Source organism: Amphiura filiformis, chromosome 11 (assembly GCF_039555335.1).
Source record: "Amphiura filiformis chromosome 11, Afil_fr2py, whole genome shotgun sequence".
Taxonomy (NCBI): domain Eukaryota; kingdom Metazoa; phylum Echinodermata; class Ophiuroidea; order Amphilepidida; family Amphiuridae; genus Amphiura; species Amphiura filiformis.
This window is the reverse complement of record NC_092638.1, coordinates 37614907-37634961: the sequence shown is the minus strand read 5'-3', so window position 1 is coordinate 37634961 and position 20055 is coordinate 37614907. Positions and strand designations below refer to the sequence as shown.

At 37.4% G+C, this 20055-nt stretch overlaps 1 protein-coding gene across 1 annotated transcript in view; it reads left to right on the top strand.

Annotated features, from left to right (window-relative positions):
- Positions 1 to 20055, top strand: part of LOC140163662 (uncharacterized) — a 384359-nt gene that overhangs the window by 206837 nt on the left and 157467 nt on the right. Inside the window, 2 exon segments of the mRNA XM_072186977.1 lie at positions 9433 to 9527; positions 15103 to 15223. Of these exon segments, the coding sequence (XP_072043078.1) occupies positions 9433 to 9527; positions 15103 to 15223 (216 nt within the window).

The following is a 20055-nucleotide window of genomic DNA, read 5'->3' as shown; positions in this document are numbered from 1 at the left end:
TTAATGTCATAAACAGTCACAAAAGATTTATGGTCTGATCATTTTATCATTTTAAGGGGACCCGATATTGCATTTGGAAGAACCAGGCTTTTCAATTACTATCAAAACTGCTGGGTACCAAACTTTTTGATACAGCTTGTATAGTAATTTGTTCTAATTTCCATGCAAAAGGAGCCAGTTGTTTCATCCTTAAAACAAATAGGCTACACCATAATTTCCAATTACCCCATGCAGAAAGATAAGACCTTGGTAAGATAAGCATGTTAATTGTTATTTCACTATCACTATCTTGATCTTGATAAGATGCCTGACTTTGAAACTTTGGGTACAAAAACTCATACTCTGCAAGTTAGGTCAAATTTTGCACTATGATTGTTTATTTGAGGTTATTGGACTATGCCATTCAGATTAGGCTATTGTAGTCCATGGTGTTGGTCACCGTCTATCGGGTTCTAACAGCGTGTTTATACTGAGCACCTCGCATTACCGCGAATTCACCTTCACCCGCATTTCAATCCTCTCGCATTCACTGGGTCGTTTCTACTGCGCTGTTAATGCAGGGTAACAATTCACTACCCACATATTTAGTAGGGAAGGCGGAAGTCCAGCAAATAGTTTTTGTGACCTTTCAAGGTCAAATTTTGAATGTTCACACTGTATTGTGATAGGCTAACTTCGGTGTCACCCGCAAAATCGTCACCCGTACTGTTTCTACTGCGAGCGTTACCGCAGATTAACCACTATTAACCACCTCAATAGGTGGTTGACGGATTCACTCGCATTACGCGCATTAACCTTCACCCGATCTGTTTCTACTGGGGCTGTTACCGCGTATCCTCGCATCACCACGAATTCACTCGAATTAACCCGCAACCGTCTGCTCAGTAGAAACACGCTGTAAGAGGCGGTAAATTGGTTACAAAGGTCAAAGTGGTTACAAAGGTCAAAGGTCTCGAATTATTTGGTGTTTTTACAAATCCATTAATTTTGTCTTTTAAACAAAGAATATCGCACACCATTTTATCCTGTGCATAACAGAAAACAATAATAAAATAAAATCCAAGCATATTGTGGTTTTATTTCTGAGCAAGGCATAATTTTAGCAAAACAATTGGAGTAAATCTAGTAAGAGTGAAATTAGAAGCTTCTCACAAACTCATGCCTATATTGTGGGCCGCCTCCGTAGAGGGCGCCCCAAAAATATCACCAGTTGTTGAAATAAACAGTTTAATTAAGTATTATATGCAGAAAGGCAGACTGTTGTATACTTAACCAGTCATTCCTTCTTGTACCCCAGCTCAATTTAAATACTAGGCAAGTTGATTGACAAAAATAAACTCAAATTCTTTATGCTAGATTTAAAGGGAAATGCTCTCAGGGCAAGAATGATGTTATAAAAGCCTATGTTGGCATGGCTGGAAGGACAGGAGCTATAATGTGAAAAAATGAAAATATTGAGGGAGTCACATGGTTGGTGTAGAAGTGGATTGAAGAGAAATGAAATGGTCCAGATCTAAAATGAGCAGGTTAAATAAAGTAGTTGACGTATTCTAAGTGCCTTGCATTTGACCTCATTTGATGCACTAGGACTCATTTCCACTACCCTAGTTATTTTATAAAATCCTATAAATCCTAACCCTAACCAAAAATGCTACGAAGAATCAAAAATCAAAATCAGCATGTTACAAAGTAGGCCAATATAATCAGTCGGATCCAAATTGGTCTGGTTTGTTCAGTTTGGATCCTGATCAAACCCTTTTATGTGAACAACCCTTGTTGTCAGAAGCAAACACCTGCAAATCTTTCCAGTACAATAGAGTTTGGTGAAGGGGAATATACCCCTATACCCCCTTTTCTATCACATTCACTTTATACAGACTATATTCAAGTCAAACATGTTTGATCAGTTTTGATAACTGGGTCATATTTTGTTTAGACATACATTGCCTTATGGATTATTGTAAGCTAGATGTATATGATTGGAATATGTATTTTATTTGAAGTGGATTTTGTAGATGATATAGCAAATTGATGCTAGGATTTAGGTTGATTGGTTATTTAAAAGTAGAGCAAGGTTACAGACAGGGGACCTCTTTTCAAATAAAAAGATAAATGATGTAAAGTAGGGCTGCTATAAATGCGCAATTGCATTATTTGCGGCACAAATTGTGTATTTTGGCTCCAAATGTGTGTTTTGACATTATGAAAAATCCATCCAAGGTATAGAAATGTGTACAGAATCAAAGCATTTTTAGATCGGTAATAGATAATGAAGTGAACACAAGTTACAAATCTGCCCCCTTTGGATGCAAAATTATACTTTTTTTTCCAATTTTTAAAAATCAACCATGAATGATTGCAGCACTTGGCTTACAAATCCACAAAAAAGAAATTCAAAAATTTTTTATAAATTTTTTTTATAGATTTAACGTTTTTGGCAGAAAACACATATTTCTGCAATTTTTGGGGGAAAACTGAGGTGCGTTTTTTAGCCTCCAAAATTGTGTATTTCTGGCAGGCTTAATGTAAAGTGTATAAGGCCCTACATTAATAATCAGCTTTAAAACACCTGTAATTTCAAGTCTGTGTCACCCAGAGCAATCAACAATATAGGTAAAATAATTGAAGTTGGGACAACTTTGCTGCATTTATGCTCATCATTATGTTCTTCCCCATGCAGGATTAAAAGATCAAAAAAGCAAAGGATATTTAATCAAAAAGGAAACTTAACAAGATTTTTGTAATTTTTGCATGGGCGTTGTCAACAGGAAGTCCACTATTTTGCCAAATATCCACCCTAAATATTGTACTATAAAGAAACAATGCTGCTGGTATGGGTATCCTTTTAATACAGCCTGTCACTTCCATGTAAACCTCAGGATTTGAAGCGTAATGCATGGCCTAATGGGGAAGTTTAAGTTCCTTAGTTTGCTCAAGCTTTATAGGGAGGATATTCCAGAATGTTCATTTGACAGATTTGACACTTCTTTCAGAGTTGTCAAGATTTGGGGTCTTAGGATAGATCAGTTACCAACTGGGGTCTTATCTACCACCCCTCCAGTGCAGGGTTTAGCAAGTATTGGGCAGCCATAATAAGCATGGAATGAAACAAATAAGTCCAAAAGTCAGAGGATAATCAACAAAAATATCTGCCTTTCCTTTTTTACTGGGCTTCTTTCTGCTAATATCAGGGACTACCTTTTGAGAAAACAAGAGCAATCACTCTCTACTGCTCTCCTTTAATATGTCCCGGAATATGATATAGGAGAGTGATTTTTAGATCTCCTTGGTTGACCATTCTCTCCTTACATTTTATTGTAAATGCTTCAAACAGCTCTCCTTGAAGACTCCAGAAGAGCTATTTAATGCTCTCCTGCAAATTTGAAAGACAGTCCCTGTAGTATTAAGGATGGCTTCAAACCCCCGGCTGCCAGTACTTACCGGTGATTACATTGCTATTGTTTGTAACAATAAAATGCGGTTAAAATAGTTAGTTCTGCCAGGGTGCCAGCTGTCGATCACCTATTGGATTTTGAAGCTATCCCTAATTTGAATGCACATTTAAAGAATACACCAAGTGGAACACTTTTTAACAACTTTCATTAAACAGTGCGGTTCGACTGCCTGATCAGGAAATACTGCCGAATCAGGCAGCATGTTGCCGAGTCAGGCAGTATGGTATCCCACAATGCAGTGCTCTATTTCAAATAGAGCATCTTTTGATATACCGTTATTTCTTGGTTTAGAGTAAAGAAGTAGGTAAAATATATAAAATTATCAATGGATGTACAATTAGTAGTAATTTTTCATCAATTTTAGTTAAAATAAAGTTAATTTGCATATTTAAATCAAATTTTTAAAAAAACGTTAGAAATTGTTTTGTTATTTAAATTATTTTCCTCCCGGTGGAATATTTTTTCGCCCGGTGAAAAATTGTCAACTTACATGTAGCTCATGTGTGTCAAAGTAAAATTTCGACCGATCTTTTATAAAATCACCATGAACAATATAGTTCTTAGTCTGTCAAATTCGGAAGGGTTACCAAAGTCTGTGTTGCCTGACTCGGCAACATGCTGCCTGATTCGGCAGTACTTCCTGATCAGGCAGTCGGACCGGACTGTTAAAGTATCCAAATAATGAGATGCTTTTAATGAATTAGCTGAAAGTGGCTTAGAACTAGTGGATTTAGATAAGGTTAACTAATTTGGCAAGTTGTAAACAAACTTGACCTAGTGGAAGGAGTCATTTAGTCCACTTCCATCTCTGTCTCTCCAACCAATTATGCTACCAATGTTATTGTACCCCTGCCAATTACTACTCATCATGTAATGGGTTGGAAAAAGGGATGAGGCATGTTTGTTCTTGTTTGGTACACTAATTTGCAAAGTTGTCTTTGAACTTGACCCAAAAGGAAGAAGACATTTTGGTGTATTTCCTTCTATGTTGCAAATCATGCACGGATCATTTGTAACAATAACCAATTAAAAATGTAGTATGGTGGAGTCACTTTGTAGGAAGGGATTAAGCATGGTTGTTCTTAATTGGTAAACTAATTTGAAAGTTGTCTTTGAACTTGACCTAAAAGGAAGAAGTCATTTGGTATACTTCCCTCTATATTAGAAATCATTTTGTACTCAGGGGCATAAAAATGTTGTTCTTGTTGGTAAACTAATGTGTAATTTGGCAATGAACTCGACCCAGTGGAAGGTAGCATTTGACATAGATTGTGAATAGTGTCTGTCTCTAATACTTCAGGAAGTTTCCTGATTTATGGGTGGGAAAACCCCGGTGGGGTCACTCCCTGGCAGGGGGACACGTAGGACCATTACCACAAGTACAAATTACCTCCTTTCGCAGTCAATTTCAAGGACAAATCATGAAATGTTACCCCCTTTTTTTACTTCAGAACAAGGACAAAATGGTACTCTGAAACACCCCTATTTTTTAGATTCCGAGGACACATTTGCAATTTTGACCCTATTTCAACATTTCAAAGACGAGGCTTTTTATAATATGAATCTATGCTAAGGCTACGCACGAAATAGAACCAAGAACAATATTGATGAGTACGAAGTAGGAAACCAAATTTATTCCTGTGATTTAATATCTGGCCAGCTATCCACGTGATCGGGAGAAACTAATAAGAACCCCTTTTTTTTAATTTTGTGGACAATGTGCGATAAAACACCCCTATTTTTCCAATTTCAAGGACAATTTTGTCCGTGGACAAGCCCTAAAAATGACCCCTTTTTTGGTAACGATCGTGCGGTCAGTATTGCAAGTTGAGTGACCCCACCGGGGGGAAAACATGTGTATGAGGAAAGGCTGTGGTTTTTTTAATAGTAAGCCCTAGGTGTAAATGAAAAGTTCCTCTGTATGATCAGGGTTAGTGCTAGGTTTTCAAATAAGGGGTAAAAATGCCAAAGTTCAGTAAAAATGTGGATCCAAAACCCCCATGGCACAAGCTAGCGCTACTCCTGCGTACAACTTTCAATTATCTGAGACTTCAATCCCTCTAAATCTGAAAGATTAGGGTCAGGTCTTAGGGCTAAGATTAGAATAGGATTAGGACTAACAAAATAGAATTAGGGTCAGAATTAAGAGCTAAGACAACAGTGTTGTAACTGAGACCAGCCTATCCAAGACCAAGACAAAGACTGGCTAAAATGCTAAAACTGCAAATTCTGTTTAGAAAACTTAAATGAAAAAATAAAAAGTGTCTTGCTGATACCAGATTTAAAACTATTACTGTCTGTTCAATTAGCTTAGATTCTTGAATTTTTAAGATATTTGAAAAAATAAATAATTGTGGCCAAAGTCATCAAAGAAAAGTGTTAGCACAGCCTTAGACCTAACATGGTTTATACTTTTCAAATTCCAAAGTTCAATTTAAAACCCCATTTCTTTTCAATTTTGCCTCATTTTAGGCAGTTACTTGGGTCCACCATAAGGGTTCGCGACCTTTTTACAAATCGAGTGGGACGGTCCATTCTCAACTTAGGGCATAGACCCTATCCAATTTGGCAAAACAATCTGTCCACCAATCTGTCCTGCCATTCCAATTGTTATATCGTTCCGGTTATTGGATGGGTTCTATGATGATGGTCCACCGGTTTTTGTTACACGAAACTATAATTATGGCGCGATTACGTTTTATGCATAACATTATTCTGAGCATTATTTTTTCCTAAACAATGACATTAAAATTATGGATTTCGTTCTTATTTCAACTGGTTTACAATGTAACTTGAGTTTTGTTGAATACCATTATTCCTTCCCAAGAATATCAGCTTTCGCTTGACATTTTCAGATACAGTGACTTTACAAGAATTGTTTTCTGTAACCTGATTGTTTTAAATAATATTTTCTGATGCAAACATTCTTTTGTTTCCAAATGTCCTTCTCATACAAAAAAAACCAAAACCCGGAATAACAAATTGAAAATAAATGTGTAATTTTAGCCTATAGGCCTATACCTTCTCAGACCAATTCGTAAAATAAATAAATAAATAAATAAATAAATAAATAAATAAATAAATAAATAAATAAATAAATAAATAATACACAAGGAATGTATTTATATATATAAGCTGGGCATATTTTAGAACAGCTTAGTTCATAAATAATAACGTAATGTTTCAACAGTAGGGTTTCAACACAAATTAGGCATACATGTACTGGCTAATATATAGCTATTTTGATGGACAATACTTCCTGATACGGATGGTCGAATAAATACTCAGCGCATTATGACATTCGTCCCCATTGCTCTAAATGGATTGATTAAAAAAAGTTTATGGTACCCGACATTCTACGGCTTTTTATAAAAATATCGCGGGAAAAGACCAAAATTGAAAAGAAATGAGGTTCTAAACTGAACTTTAGAATTTGAGAAGTATAAATCATGTTAGGTCTAAGGCTGTGCTAACACTTTTCTTTGATGACTTTGACCACAATTTTCTATTTTTTCAAATATTTTAAAAATTCAAGAATCTAAGCTAATTGAATAGACAGTAGTCTCATTTCATGTCAGATCTGTGATTAAACTTGCTGGGTTAAGATTTTGAGGTGGTACACTGATGGTTGGAAATTTCTTATTTTCTCTGGAAATATGGGGTGGGGTGTGGGATTGTAATTTATTGAAACTTCAATAGTGTCTTCAGAGTTTCCCATCTTTCATAGCAGAATTCCTCAAAATGATAGCTGGAATTCTCACTAACTATTACAGATAAGGAACTGAGCCCTCTCTTGTCCAAACCTGATAGCATTTAAGTGAGTTGCATTTTGCAGAGAGGAATCGTGTTTTGTGCAAGCTATTGACACCTTGGATATGCACACTTGCAGTGGCATAACCAGTGGGATGGGTAGGGGGATTTTCCCACCCTTGCTCACCCCCACACCTTCCCCTTCTCCCATGAGATGGCAGTTTATACAAGTGTTTGTGACAAACTCCCGAATTTACCATATTTTGACATGTGATGTGCAAAGGAACGGAGATGGGAAACTTGTGGCTCATCAAGGGGGACAAGAATATTTTTTTTTGAGGGGGGAGGGAGAGTTCATGTTGTAGGAGAGGGGGACAAATAATTATTGCATAACCCCTAATACTAGCTCCTGTTATGTTTTTTTTAATCAAGTTTGTTTATAAAGTTAGAGCGGGTTTTGGTATTGATGTCATTAAAATTGCAACTGCCCATCCAGTAAATTATTTTTCCTAATTATTGGGCACAAAAATTAATTGTGAATGCAAAGCCTATTTTGAGGAGAATTTACCGACTACAAAAATGCAGACTTTACGGTCCATTTAAGATGGACGGTCACAATCAGTAGCATTACTATGAAATTATCATTAAGAGTTCTATCTTCAATCACAGTTCCAAGCATCTTAATAGTTTTCTTTGTTTAGGTCTTTCCTTAATGATACAAGTACAAGCGGTTCTTTTACTGTAACACAATTGAAGTCATCAATTGGGGTTTGAATGATTATGGGAATCACTTGTTCGGTTTCAGTAACTGAGCAAGCAAGCGTGCCTTGAGGGTTGCAAGAAGTATTGTATCGTATTTGTGTAAATAGTGGGAATTGTAGGACTGGTGGCACCATTGATGGCTAGGCAGGATACTAGGTTGTTGTCAACATAATTTTAACCAAATTGTATAACGTATTGCATGAAAATTCTGATAAATCATAAAAAAAAGCAAAATTATTTTGCTAAACAGTTCATGGCTTACAAAAGTAGAACAAATCTAGATTAATTATTTTACATTTAAAAGTGGGTTACCCAATTGACAACTATAATTAATCCCCCACTCTACCCCATCAGCCCCTATTACCACATGGTTTTGGTATCAGATGAAAGCTCATATTTTTAGGCATTCTGAATTGGTATCATCAAAAAATCATCAAAAAACTGTCAAATTAGTCTCAACTGTGGTACACCACGTTTGAGACTAATTCAACAGTTTGCTAATTCGCTAATTTCAATATCTTCCAAAAGGAATTAGTTAGAAACATTTACGTGTTCTTTTTGCATGAATCCTTGAAAGGGACAACAAAGGATTTGATTTCCACAGAGAAACCATCTGGACATTTTAATGTTTAAATGGCTGAAACATTGTTTTACAGTTCTGAGTTCTTATTCCTAATAGTGTGAATTAATTAAAACATTACTTGGCATAGAATAATTATGTCAATTTAGACTTCAAAAACAGTGCACAATGAGCATTTTCTTAAAATGACTTTGTTAAACACCCAGGGCTCTAATTAGTTTAATTACGATGAAACAAATTAAATCAAAAATCTAAAAACTTAACTGTATATTTATGATATAAAAAGGAAAACTACAAATCTACAAGAAAATTGATCAATTTTGAGATAAAACATTGCTTTCCAACACCTGTTTGATAATGTTAATAATCATTAACCTCCTGCTAGATTTTGGAAGAAATTATTAGAGTAAAAAATGAAGTGAATTAACTCATACCAGGGATATGAGACAACCTTGTCTCATACCACTTCTCATACTGTGCTCATTAAATAGGACCATGTCAAAATGCTGGTACATGTAACATTAATTTGTGCACCATAGTGTTCTGTTAAAGTTGAAGAAGACAAATAATTCTGTCCGTTTTGGCAAAAGTTGCTTCTAACTCTCCATATCCTATCTTGACCAAAGATTGTGGTAGTTCTATCTGTTGGGGGTACATCTGATGTCTTCAGCCTATTACACAAATTTTTTCATTCATGCAAGTGAGTAATTGCTCTTAATTTGCAATGCTAATGGTTAAAAGGTGAGATTCCCAGTTGTGATTATTTGTAAGTCTTCAAACTGCTTCAACGTCTCGTGAATCCGAGTCAACTAATTTAATGCCTGCTGCCCTCTATTGTTTCAGAAATTTAACCCGATATTCTGTGATGTTTTGTTTTTGCTACAGATGCAATTGGAGGATGCCAAGCCAGAGCCATTAAGGATTATATAAAAATACATGACAGATCAGCCCTGTCCTTCAAAGCAGGGGATCTTATTACTGTAAGTAGAACAAAAAACTGCACACCCATGAGTAACATCAGGGGCAGAAACCAAATTTCCCAGAAAAGGGTCAGGGAAGGAGGCAAAATAGAAGACATCCAGCTGAATCAACTTGACCCTATCAAGTTCAATTTGGAACCTTACTTGGTATATAATGAGGTGACCCCCAACTAGTGGGTCATGACCCCAATTGATGTATAATGAGAGCAAACTGTTAGATTTGGAGACTACACTAGGTTGCCAAACTACTGAGAATAAGAATAAGGTCGGAGATGAGACAGAATTTTGGAACCAGCAATGAGAGCTATCCCACTTGCAAGGAAAAATTGGATTGCTTTCTGAAACACAATGGAAATGCTGTAAGGGCTCGGTCACCCACCTTTGCACAGTAGTTTGGGGGACCTGAGAGCACATCAGACATACCAAATTGCACTTGAATGTTAAAAATTGACATTTTTAACATTCAAATGCAATTTGGTGTGTCTGACGTAAAGAAGATTTGTATTACATTGTGAATTTCAAAAAATCAAACTTATTTGATATCAGAAGGACATTCCTCATATTCAGAATGCAATTTGGTTTTTCTGATGTGCTCTCAGGTCCCACAAAACATAATGTGCAACTGCCGGTTACAAATTGGGAATAGGAGTTTGTATCCTCTTGAACTTGGACTCAAACATAGTGGTGTGCATACCCCCCCCCTGCCTTCTAGTTCCTAGATTTTCCTATGAATTCCTTGGCAACAACTTCAACACTTTCACATGTATCATGATGTATTGGGAAAACTTTGTCAGTGTATTCCTCAGTGGTGTGAGAACCTGTCATCAGCCTGATATAATTTGGCAGCATTTAGCAATGTTGCATCCAGGGGTCAAGTATGTTATTTGTATTCCCCCATCAATGTTGACCAAACAATCAGTACCTCTTCCAGCTTACCCCCAGTTTGCACATTTGGCATGCATCGGGCTATTCCAATCAAAATCCATGCACCCCCTATGGAAGACATGACCTTAATCTTTCACAAGAGGAGTGTGAATTTCAAATGGGGTTACTTTAGGTAGCTTAATTTGAAATCTGCACTCCCTCTGTGGGAGATTAAGGTCATGTCTTCCATAGGGGTGTATGGATTTCAACTGGAATAGCGCATTGTTGGGTTAATCCTGTCAACAGTGTGCACTCTCATCATCAGGTTCACTAACATTTACACTGGAAACTTAACTCATTATTACCACATGCAGTTAGGGGCTTGTTCAATCACAGGTATATATCTGGTATGCTCAAAATGTATTTCCCCCTTCGTAGCTTTGCCAAAATATTAACCCCCCCCCCTCGCTTAAAGAGTATTTGTCAATTTGTGATGTGAATACAGTTTGCAGGAAATCTTGGATTTTGAGACATTTTTTAGATTTTATACACTTTTTAGTGTGAAATATTTTTAAAAAAGGAACACGACATTCGTATGCTAAAAATTATAATACCTCCCTCTTTGATGTGCCAGAAATTGCTTGTCCCTCTATTTTGATCTTGCAGCATTTGCTAATTGATTGCCCTCAAAATGTCTCTTCCTCCACCCCTTCCCTGCCAAATAATGACCCCCCCCGAAACAGTTTGAAAAATGTAGGCGGCCATCAAAATATGAGGCAGCCAAAATACATGCCAAAATTGAAATTAAGCTGTAAAGAAAAACATAACAAATTTCTCAAAAAGTGAGGCGGCCATGGCTTCCCAGGTCCCAGCCTCCCCACTTGCTACAGCCGGCCGTGTGCCCCCCCCATGAATCACCCCACATGTACACATAGTGCACCATCCCCAAATGTAAAATAATAAAGTTCACCATGCAGCAAACCCATACACACCTGACACACAAACAAAACAATGGTTAACCCATTAGATGGCTGTATATTTATGGACCTTAGGGAGGGGGCTTTAGCATGGGTCATACCGATTAACCCCCATCCACTTGGCAACACGCCCTAATGTGATCTCATCTGCCAGGACAAAGTTCTTTAACCCCAATACAGTTGTACATTCATAGAATGACCTTTGAATGTGTTGGGTACAAAAACTCATACTCCTCAACCTTAGAGTCATATTTTGAGCTATGAGTGTTGAATGCAGGATATTGAACTGGGCCTTGAAAATGAGACATTTTGGGGATACGGATTGGAAGTGCTGACACCGCTTGATTTGTACTAGGATTAGGAGGAGATATTAACAGGTTATTTTAAGATGGGTTAGGGTCAAAGGTCAGAGAGGTCAGACAAGGTAAATATTTCTCCAACTTGGGGGTATGTGTTGGCTTGCCTGCAAAATGCTAGGTAAATTTCACTACATTGTGTTATGTATAAAGGCCAAGTTTAAAAACATAGTGAAATTTGTTGTATATTAAACATCTTTTACCCAGGATCTTTTACACAACAAGTTTCTCTTGGGCAGAATGTGGGGCCAGAGGCGTTGGCAATATGAACCTGGGTCTAGGTAGGCCCCTGGCTGGCTGGAGACCAGTAAGAAGAGCATTCCCCCTCAAGCTTGTAGGCCAACCTGCATACCAAATAAAGGTAGCACCTAAAAAGGTGTGTCACCTGCATTTTACATATCATTTAAAGATTCCTTCCAAGAAAGGAGTTGTGTAAATCTGCACACCCCTATGGAAGACATGCTTTAATCTTCCACACGGAGTCACGCATATGGAGTCACACACTCAGGTAGCTCCATTTGAAAAGCACACTCTCTTTGTGAAAGATTAACCCTAAACAGAACTAGGACTCACTAAAGCTCACTATTAAAACCACTCTGCGTGCATGCATTCCACGGGACTTGATGACGCAATCAGACGAAGACATATATACCCACGGAATCGTTGGCCGGGCCAACGTCACCTGTGTAGCTACATGCTGGGGATCTTCTGCGTGGCATGCGAGGGGTCCCAGGTTCGAATCCGGGGTGCCAAGTGACTTTCTTCTTCATCTTCTCTCCTTTTCGTTCCTTCTTTCCCTTCCGATAGCCAAAAAACCTCGGGTAGGGTTAGGGTTAGGGTCATTCCATAGAGGGGTGTGGATTTTAAATAGTGCAACAATGAACAAGCACATTTTGGCAGATACGAACCAACATATTAGATATGCTATAAAATATTGAAAAATGGCATGAAGACTTTCAAATGTGCAAACATTTGCTTACTACACTTGTGTCATCCTACTCATGCATGTTCAAAAAACAGGGAAAATAAGTTTTTTACAATTTGAGATGGGAAAAGGAGGGTTTTTTTGGTACACTGAGTGGGGACTGGGGAGCGCATGCAAGTTGATATGAGATTCAGAAATTTTACCCTCTTTACACACCATCCGAAGACTTATGATTTTGTGCAAAATTAATATTGAAACAAGATTTAACTGCTTTTAAATCTGCTGACTGTTTTAAGTTCAAAAGTTTGATGTTTGCAATAGAGTTGTATTGTGGCATGGACAATGTTTAATTTATTGCATACACTTCCAGTCATCAATCTTTAGACAAAACAACCCAAAACATTGTTTAGTTTTTAAATGTTCACAAATTTCTTCCCAATTTATTGCAATTTAAAGAAATTCCTGTGAGAAAGATACATCAGAAGCAAACGTTGCACATGTACTATGTGATTTGCAATAATCAGTGGCGGGACTGGCGGAGCCACAGGGGGGGGCATGAGGGGGCAAATGCCCCCCAGTCAAAACTTTTGTCCCCCCTGTTGCGCTACCCCAGTAAAAACCCAAAATTACGAAAAATTCCACATTTTGCGTCAATTTTGCACAAAATTGGTTGATTTTGCCCCCCCTGAAATTCACTTTGCCCCCCCTCAATGCCCCCTATGAAAAAAATTCCTGGCACCGCCACTGGCAATAATTGCTTTTAATAAAAATGCAAGAGTCACTAAAATTAACCACAGTTAAAAATAACTTTTGCCCCAGTACATGAGTGAATGTTTTGCCTTGATGTGTCTCTTGGAGCTCAACATTATTGGGTATGAAAAGTCAATGCCCTATGTGTGTTGAAAAGTTTCACCTTTTGCAAATCCTGCAGTGGATGTAAGAATTGTCTCATTTGCAATAGCTGCTTTATGTCAGGCCTGAAGCCCAATAGTGTGACGGGGCATTGTAGGGGAGGTCTTGGTGGTCAGTGGCGTAGCCAGGACTTAGGTCTGAGAGGGGACAAGGCAACTCCCAAGGGGCAAAATATGATGAAAATGGTCACCAATGCAATGGCTAAAAAGTACAGAAAAGACCAACAAATCTTAAATTTCTGTGGGCTGGGTCCCCTCTCCTCCATTTTGCTGATTCCTTGTGTGTACCAATCAGATAGATGGGAAACTTTGCAAATCCTGGCTAGTCCTCTAGGTGAGAATTGCTGGGGGGGAGGGTAAAAAGTGAACTTCTGTACAATAGTGTGACACAGAGGAGCCAAATTATCTGAGGGGGCTCTCTCAAAAGTTGGAATAAAAAAAGTGCTACAATTTATATTGAAGCTATATTTGGTGCTGGTTTAATCAACTTTATTTATAGGCAAATTTATAGATAAATTTGGCAGCAGGGTTGACATTGGGGGGGGGGGGATTTGAAGTTTTGGGGCATCCACTGTCTTGCCTCTCCTTTGCTACAGAAGAAAACACACAAAAAGGCAGCTATTGCAGTAGAATCCATTTCACTTGTTGCTCTTATCAACACCATGAAGAGCCACAATGTAACAGGTTTACATGATAGCTGTCATCAGGAGTGGGTGTCTGGGCATACAAACATTGTCCAGGAAATGTTATGTGGTTTGTAGATGAACCCAGCCAGGGATTTGGGCATGTTTTGTTTTGATCTTGCCAGTTACAGTATATGCACAATGTAGAAGTATGTTTCATCTGATTTTAATGGGACTGGAAGAGTGGGGGAATTTAGGAAGCTTTTGGCTAGGAATATTTTAGAGGGAAATTTTTCATTATTCATTGATGAAATATGTCAATAATAATGAATGTTTGCTCTCAGGCAGTTGTGCACTTTAAACTTGGCAGGGTGATAGAGGATGATGACCTCTCATGCTGAATGGTTACAAGTATTCATTCCATTAACTGCCCAGGGTGCTTAACAAAGCTATTTCAGATGGGCGCTTATTTTTTACATTGTTTGCATAATTGCATACATAAAAATGGACCAAAATATTCATCCATCATCTGCAGTGTACCGTATCTTTCAGACCATGTAAAGTCACTGGGTGGGCACTTATAGTAGCATGGGCGGTTAATGGAACAAATATGGTACATGTAAAATATTTATGACCAAATTCATATTCTTTGTATTTACACATCTTTGTTGCGGGGGCCACCTTAATTACGAACCTCATAATTCTAGATATAGAATGTGGATGAATCTAGAAGGTAGACTTCAGCATGATGCAGGGGATTGGTGGTGTCCACCCCTCACCCACACTCTGGATACAAACCTGTCATGCAGTAGCATTCTGTGTTTAACCAATGGACCAAACTATACATTCCTTTTTAAAGGAATTTTTATTTCACAACTTTTTTTTTAACAATGTGCTTTATGATGATTTTCTTTTGTAGATTCTTGAAAAGAATGCGAATGGAAGATGGAAAGGATGTATAACAAAGCCACCTGCCACGGAATGTATAGGCTACTTCCCAGCGGAATGTGTGGAAATAGTGGAAAGACCTGCTTCATCAAGTAAGTACCTGAAAACAATGTACTGATTCAATGCAAGAAGTTTGTTAGTGTTCCGTTATTATCTTCATGCCCTAGAAAAATTGTGGGAGTCAGGACTTTCCTTCTAAGGAAATTTTGGCATTTGGAGGGAAATGTCACTTTTCTGTGTAAAGAAATACAACAGAAAAAGTAGAATATTTCACTATTTTGGTGAGAAATTAAACATTTTGCCTGATTATTATGCACTCACAACTTTCTTGTATGTTACTGGACAACCTAAGAATGAGAGTGAAGAAGGTGACTAAAGAACATACGCTCCATCTTCTCTATGCGTGGTGTCAGGTGCTCTCCTCTTCACATCACTGTTTTAACATTAATGAGTTATGGGCGTAGCAAGAGCCTTGGGGGCCCATGAACAAGGAACAGTGCAGGGCCCTTCTAACATCTCCTTCATCCCCATTATTTCATTTTCACTTTTGCTTGGGGCCCATGGACTTTGTCCACCAGCTTGTTACGCCCCTGCAATCAGTTGGTTGGATAGTAGCCGAAACACAGTACTTTCTTGCTATGATATCAGGGCAGTGATATATCTACAAATACATGCTCCAGTCATTCCCTGATGAGAGGGAGGCCTGCCTACCTCAAAACAAATTTGTCGGAATGAATAAAATGTAATAATCTTATCAAAATTACATTTGTGTACATGCTCCAGTATGTATTTTATCTGACCCAAAAAATGGGAAATTATCACTTGATAAAACCGTCTTGCAAACTGAATATGTGAGATACATATCCTTTCTTATCATAGTGGCAAATTATCAGAAACTTCCCTATGGGCATATTGAACACTGCACAGGGAACTGAGAGGTTTGTTTTAGGAAACTTCTTCCTTTCTTCTGTCAGTCATTGTATATAGACACTCTTGGATGTTCGTAGCGATAGGGTGTCCTTTATGCTTGGATGCAGTGGTGTTAAAAGTAACTTCAAGAAACTTTTGTTGAAAGTAACTTCAAGAAACATTGCAAAAGTTTGTCAGTTCTGAGGGGGCACATCCCCCCTCAGACACCCCACTGCGTCGCACATGCGCGGCACGATGGGTTGCAAGGTACATGTATGTGTCAGGGTGAGAATTTCTGGAATAGCCCATTAGACTAAAGGGTCATTAGTTTGAAAAGGGTTAAAGTTAGGGTTTAGGACATTTTGTATTAGGGTTAAGGATAAAGTTAGGGATAGGGATATGTTAGGGTTAGGGGAAGTGTTAGGATTTGTGGAATGGTTAGGTTTGAGTTAGGGTTAGGATTAGGGTTTATAGGGTGAGGTTTTCGGACTGTTGATCCTTTGGACTATCGGCCTGTCAACAAGAATTTCAGCAAGAATCAATGTTGATTCTCTTCAATTGTCTATAAGTTAACACGGATGATGTAAATACCTTTGTAAGAAACAACACTGATTCTTACACTGCACTCCAAACGTCTAGCCTTGCTGGAAATATAGAAATGTCAAATTATACGAAAACATAGTCCATCTTCAGAAATATTAATATAATTTGCATATTCATCAGTAGTTTTATTTCAATACAAAAACACAAAGAGCTATCATATTTATATTTCAATCAGTTTCAGTTAGTGTTTTGGACATTTGATTGGTAAAAGTTGAACATGTCCACAAAATGTGTATGGACAGATTATGCTGCTGTAGGAGCAAAATAACAATAGTGCATTGTTTTGGTTACAAAATGGTTCAGTTTTATTTTCTTGACGGTCCACATTTAAAAAAAAGCCTGCCTGTTGACACTAGGCTTGACAGTGAATTCAACTGGATTGGACAGCGAATGAGTCAAAAGCAAATTTCAACTTTTCCGTACTGTAAACAGGGTCTGTGTGAACCATTTCTACCCGATTTGGTAAAATTACAGTAGCACATAAAGCCGATGATAAGCTCACAATGTAAACCCGAGTGACTTTTTGAGTTCATGTTGAACTTACTGGATTCAATGCAAATGAAGGAAAAAGTAAATCCATTCAAATTGATGACTTTTCAAATACCTCATCATGTAATTCAAAGGTTTTAAAGGTATTTTTGTTCTAAATCCTGACAGCGTTGTAAAGTACATTTTGATAAAGAGAAGCCATGCATGTGAACCACTTAGAAATTCTGCAGGTTGGGTGCTTTTTCAAATATCACCCCTCGATGTACTATTTTAAAGTGGTGTAATCAGTTTTGCTTAGGTTGGTTTTTGGTTTACATGTATCACATCATACACAGTAAGATTCCTCCTTTTTTGTGAGTTTCCTGTGTACATGTAACTCCACAGAGAGAAAACTATCCTAAGCAGAATTTGGTTGCTTCTTCAAATATCACCCATCAGTGTACTATTTTAATGTGGTGTTATCCGATTTGCTTAGGTTGGTTTTGGTTTACATATGTTTCATCATACACAGCAAGATTCCTCCATTTCCGTGAGTCTGTGTACATGTAACTCCACAGAGAGAAAACAGATTGGTGCTTTTCAAACAACCCTATTTTAAAGTGGTGTAATCAGTTTTGCTTATTATGGCATGGGTTTGCAATCAGCAAGGTCCCTCCTTTTTCTTGAGATTTGTGAACATGTACATGTAACTCCACAGAGAGAAACTAATAGGTACCGCTAAAGCTATCCTGAGCAGATTTGTTGCTTCTTCCTTTGTTTTGAATATCCAGTGGAACTCCACAGAGAGAAAACTAATGGGTTCCACCAAAGCAAGTTTTTTTATATTTTTATAAACATCCACCCTCAAAATCATAGCATAGACAGGGTTCTCTCCATCTTTCTCCATCCAAGTGGGTAGCAGCATGTGTTATGGGCAAGGCAAAACAGGCTTATTGTGGAAGGAGGAGTATAATGGTAACCCCCACATCTATCAAATTATACTCCAAACTCTTATCTGAATCACCCAAGAAAAATGGATGGATACTTTGGCTTGCAAGTATTGATTTAACACAATCTTTACCTGTTGCTATGTTCTGAAGAGTGGGTAACACTATGGACCACAGTAGCCTCATCCCAATGGCATAGTCCATTAACCTCAATTACATAATCATAGTGCCAAATTTGACCTCAAGTTGCAGAGTATGAGTTTTTGTACCCAAATTTCCAAGGTCATTCATAGAAGGTACAAATATATTGGGGTTTAAGAACTGCCCCTGATAGATGAGCATGTTGTGGATCCTAGTGTAAGAGGTACACAGGGAGTATCTATGCAAAGACCCTGAATTTCAGGTTCTATGATCTATGTAAAGGAGGCATCTGTCTGTGTCCTTAACTTGACACACTTTCTACACCAAAATGATCTCCTTTACAATATGGCACAGTTCTAGCCTCCATGCAAAAACCATATAGGTAAGAAGCTGACCCAAAGTTATAGAGGATGAATTTTTTATACTCACTATGTCAAAGGTCATGCTGTGAATGTATAATCACATGGGGATGAAAGAACTTAGCACTTGCAGATGAGGTTGTTTGACATCCTAGCAGTTTCAGGAGTATAGGTTTGCATTGACCTACTTACACAAAATGAAGTGAAAATCGTGACTTGTTTTTTACATGCGACTCTGCAAATAAAGGAGAGCTCTTTAAAACGTAATGAATTCCTTGATGTTTGCAGTAAATGATGAGTTTGATGCAAGTAGAGGAACCTTCATATATTCAAGGTTTAAGAGTTTCAACTAAGTTTTATAGTAGTTAGTCGTTCCCTACCTTTTTGATGCTGAGACTACAGTTTTCTTAAATCTACTGACATAAATTTCTTTCTAAATGCCTATTTTCTGTACATACCAAGTTCGATTCTGAAGGTATGTTTGAAGATGTTATCAGTCCTATGTTAGCCTTGGAAAGCAAACAAACAAATAATTAAATAAAAGATCACCATAGAACCCCAGTGGTTGCCAATTTCAAATGAACCTAAATCTTCCTTTTATTATTGGTATTTTATTTTGTTTGTTTGTTTGTTTGTTTATTTGTGTTGAGTTGCAATTGTTTTTTATTTTTATTTGTTTGTTTATAAATTTGTTTTGAAAGAAATTCTCAACTTATGCACAACTTACAACTTGCATTTGCTGATTACTAAATGTATACTTTAAATAAAATACATAAATATTTTCAAGTTCGTATATACAACAGCGCGATGTAACCCATACCCAGAGTGCCACTGGCGGTACTTGTTTTGTATACACTTTGTATTAGAATATTGAACTGAGCCTGAGGAGATAGTATGAGAGGAACATTTGCATAGTTGAGGGTTTTGAGAAAGAAAATTAACTTGAGGGGGTGACAATTCATACTTCCTGCGAACGCACATGAATTAATGTCTTGTATAAATGTGGTCGGGTTACTGACTTATAAATTGCTTTGCTCATGTGATGTAAAAATAAAAAAAGTTCTATTTTAAGATGGCGGAGTACTGTTTAATGTTTTCATTTCTGTAATATTTTTGGAATCGGATATCCCCTTGCTTAGCATGAGAAGAAGAAACTTGTCAGGCATTTCATGTAAACTTTTGAAATTTCTTAATTAAAGTATTTCCATGTTATGTTAGGGCAATTCATGTCTGCGTCTATACTTGATACCATTTTGCTTGTTTGTTTGTTTTCATGTTTTCTTTACCCGTTAGCACACATGAAATTGTTCAGTGTTTCAGCTGATATCTGTGGTTGCTGTTATACCATTTCAGTGTTCGGGTTATTTCTTCGTCACAATCACAGAATATTGTTAAAAAACTTTTTTAATGTTTTGTGTTATGATCAGCTTTCATGTCTACTTAAGAAGTTAAAAATGTAATTGAAGGATAATTTATCTGATATAATTGGTAACTGCT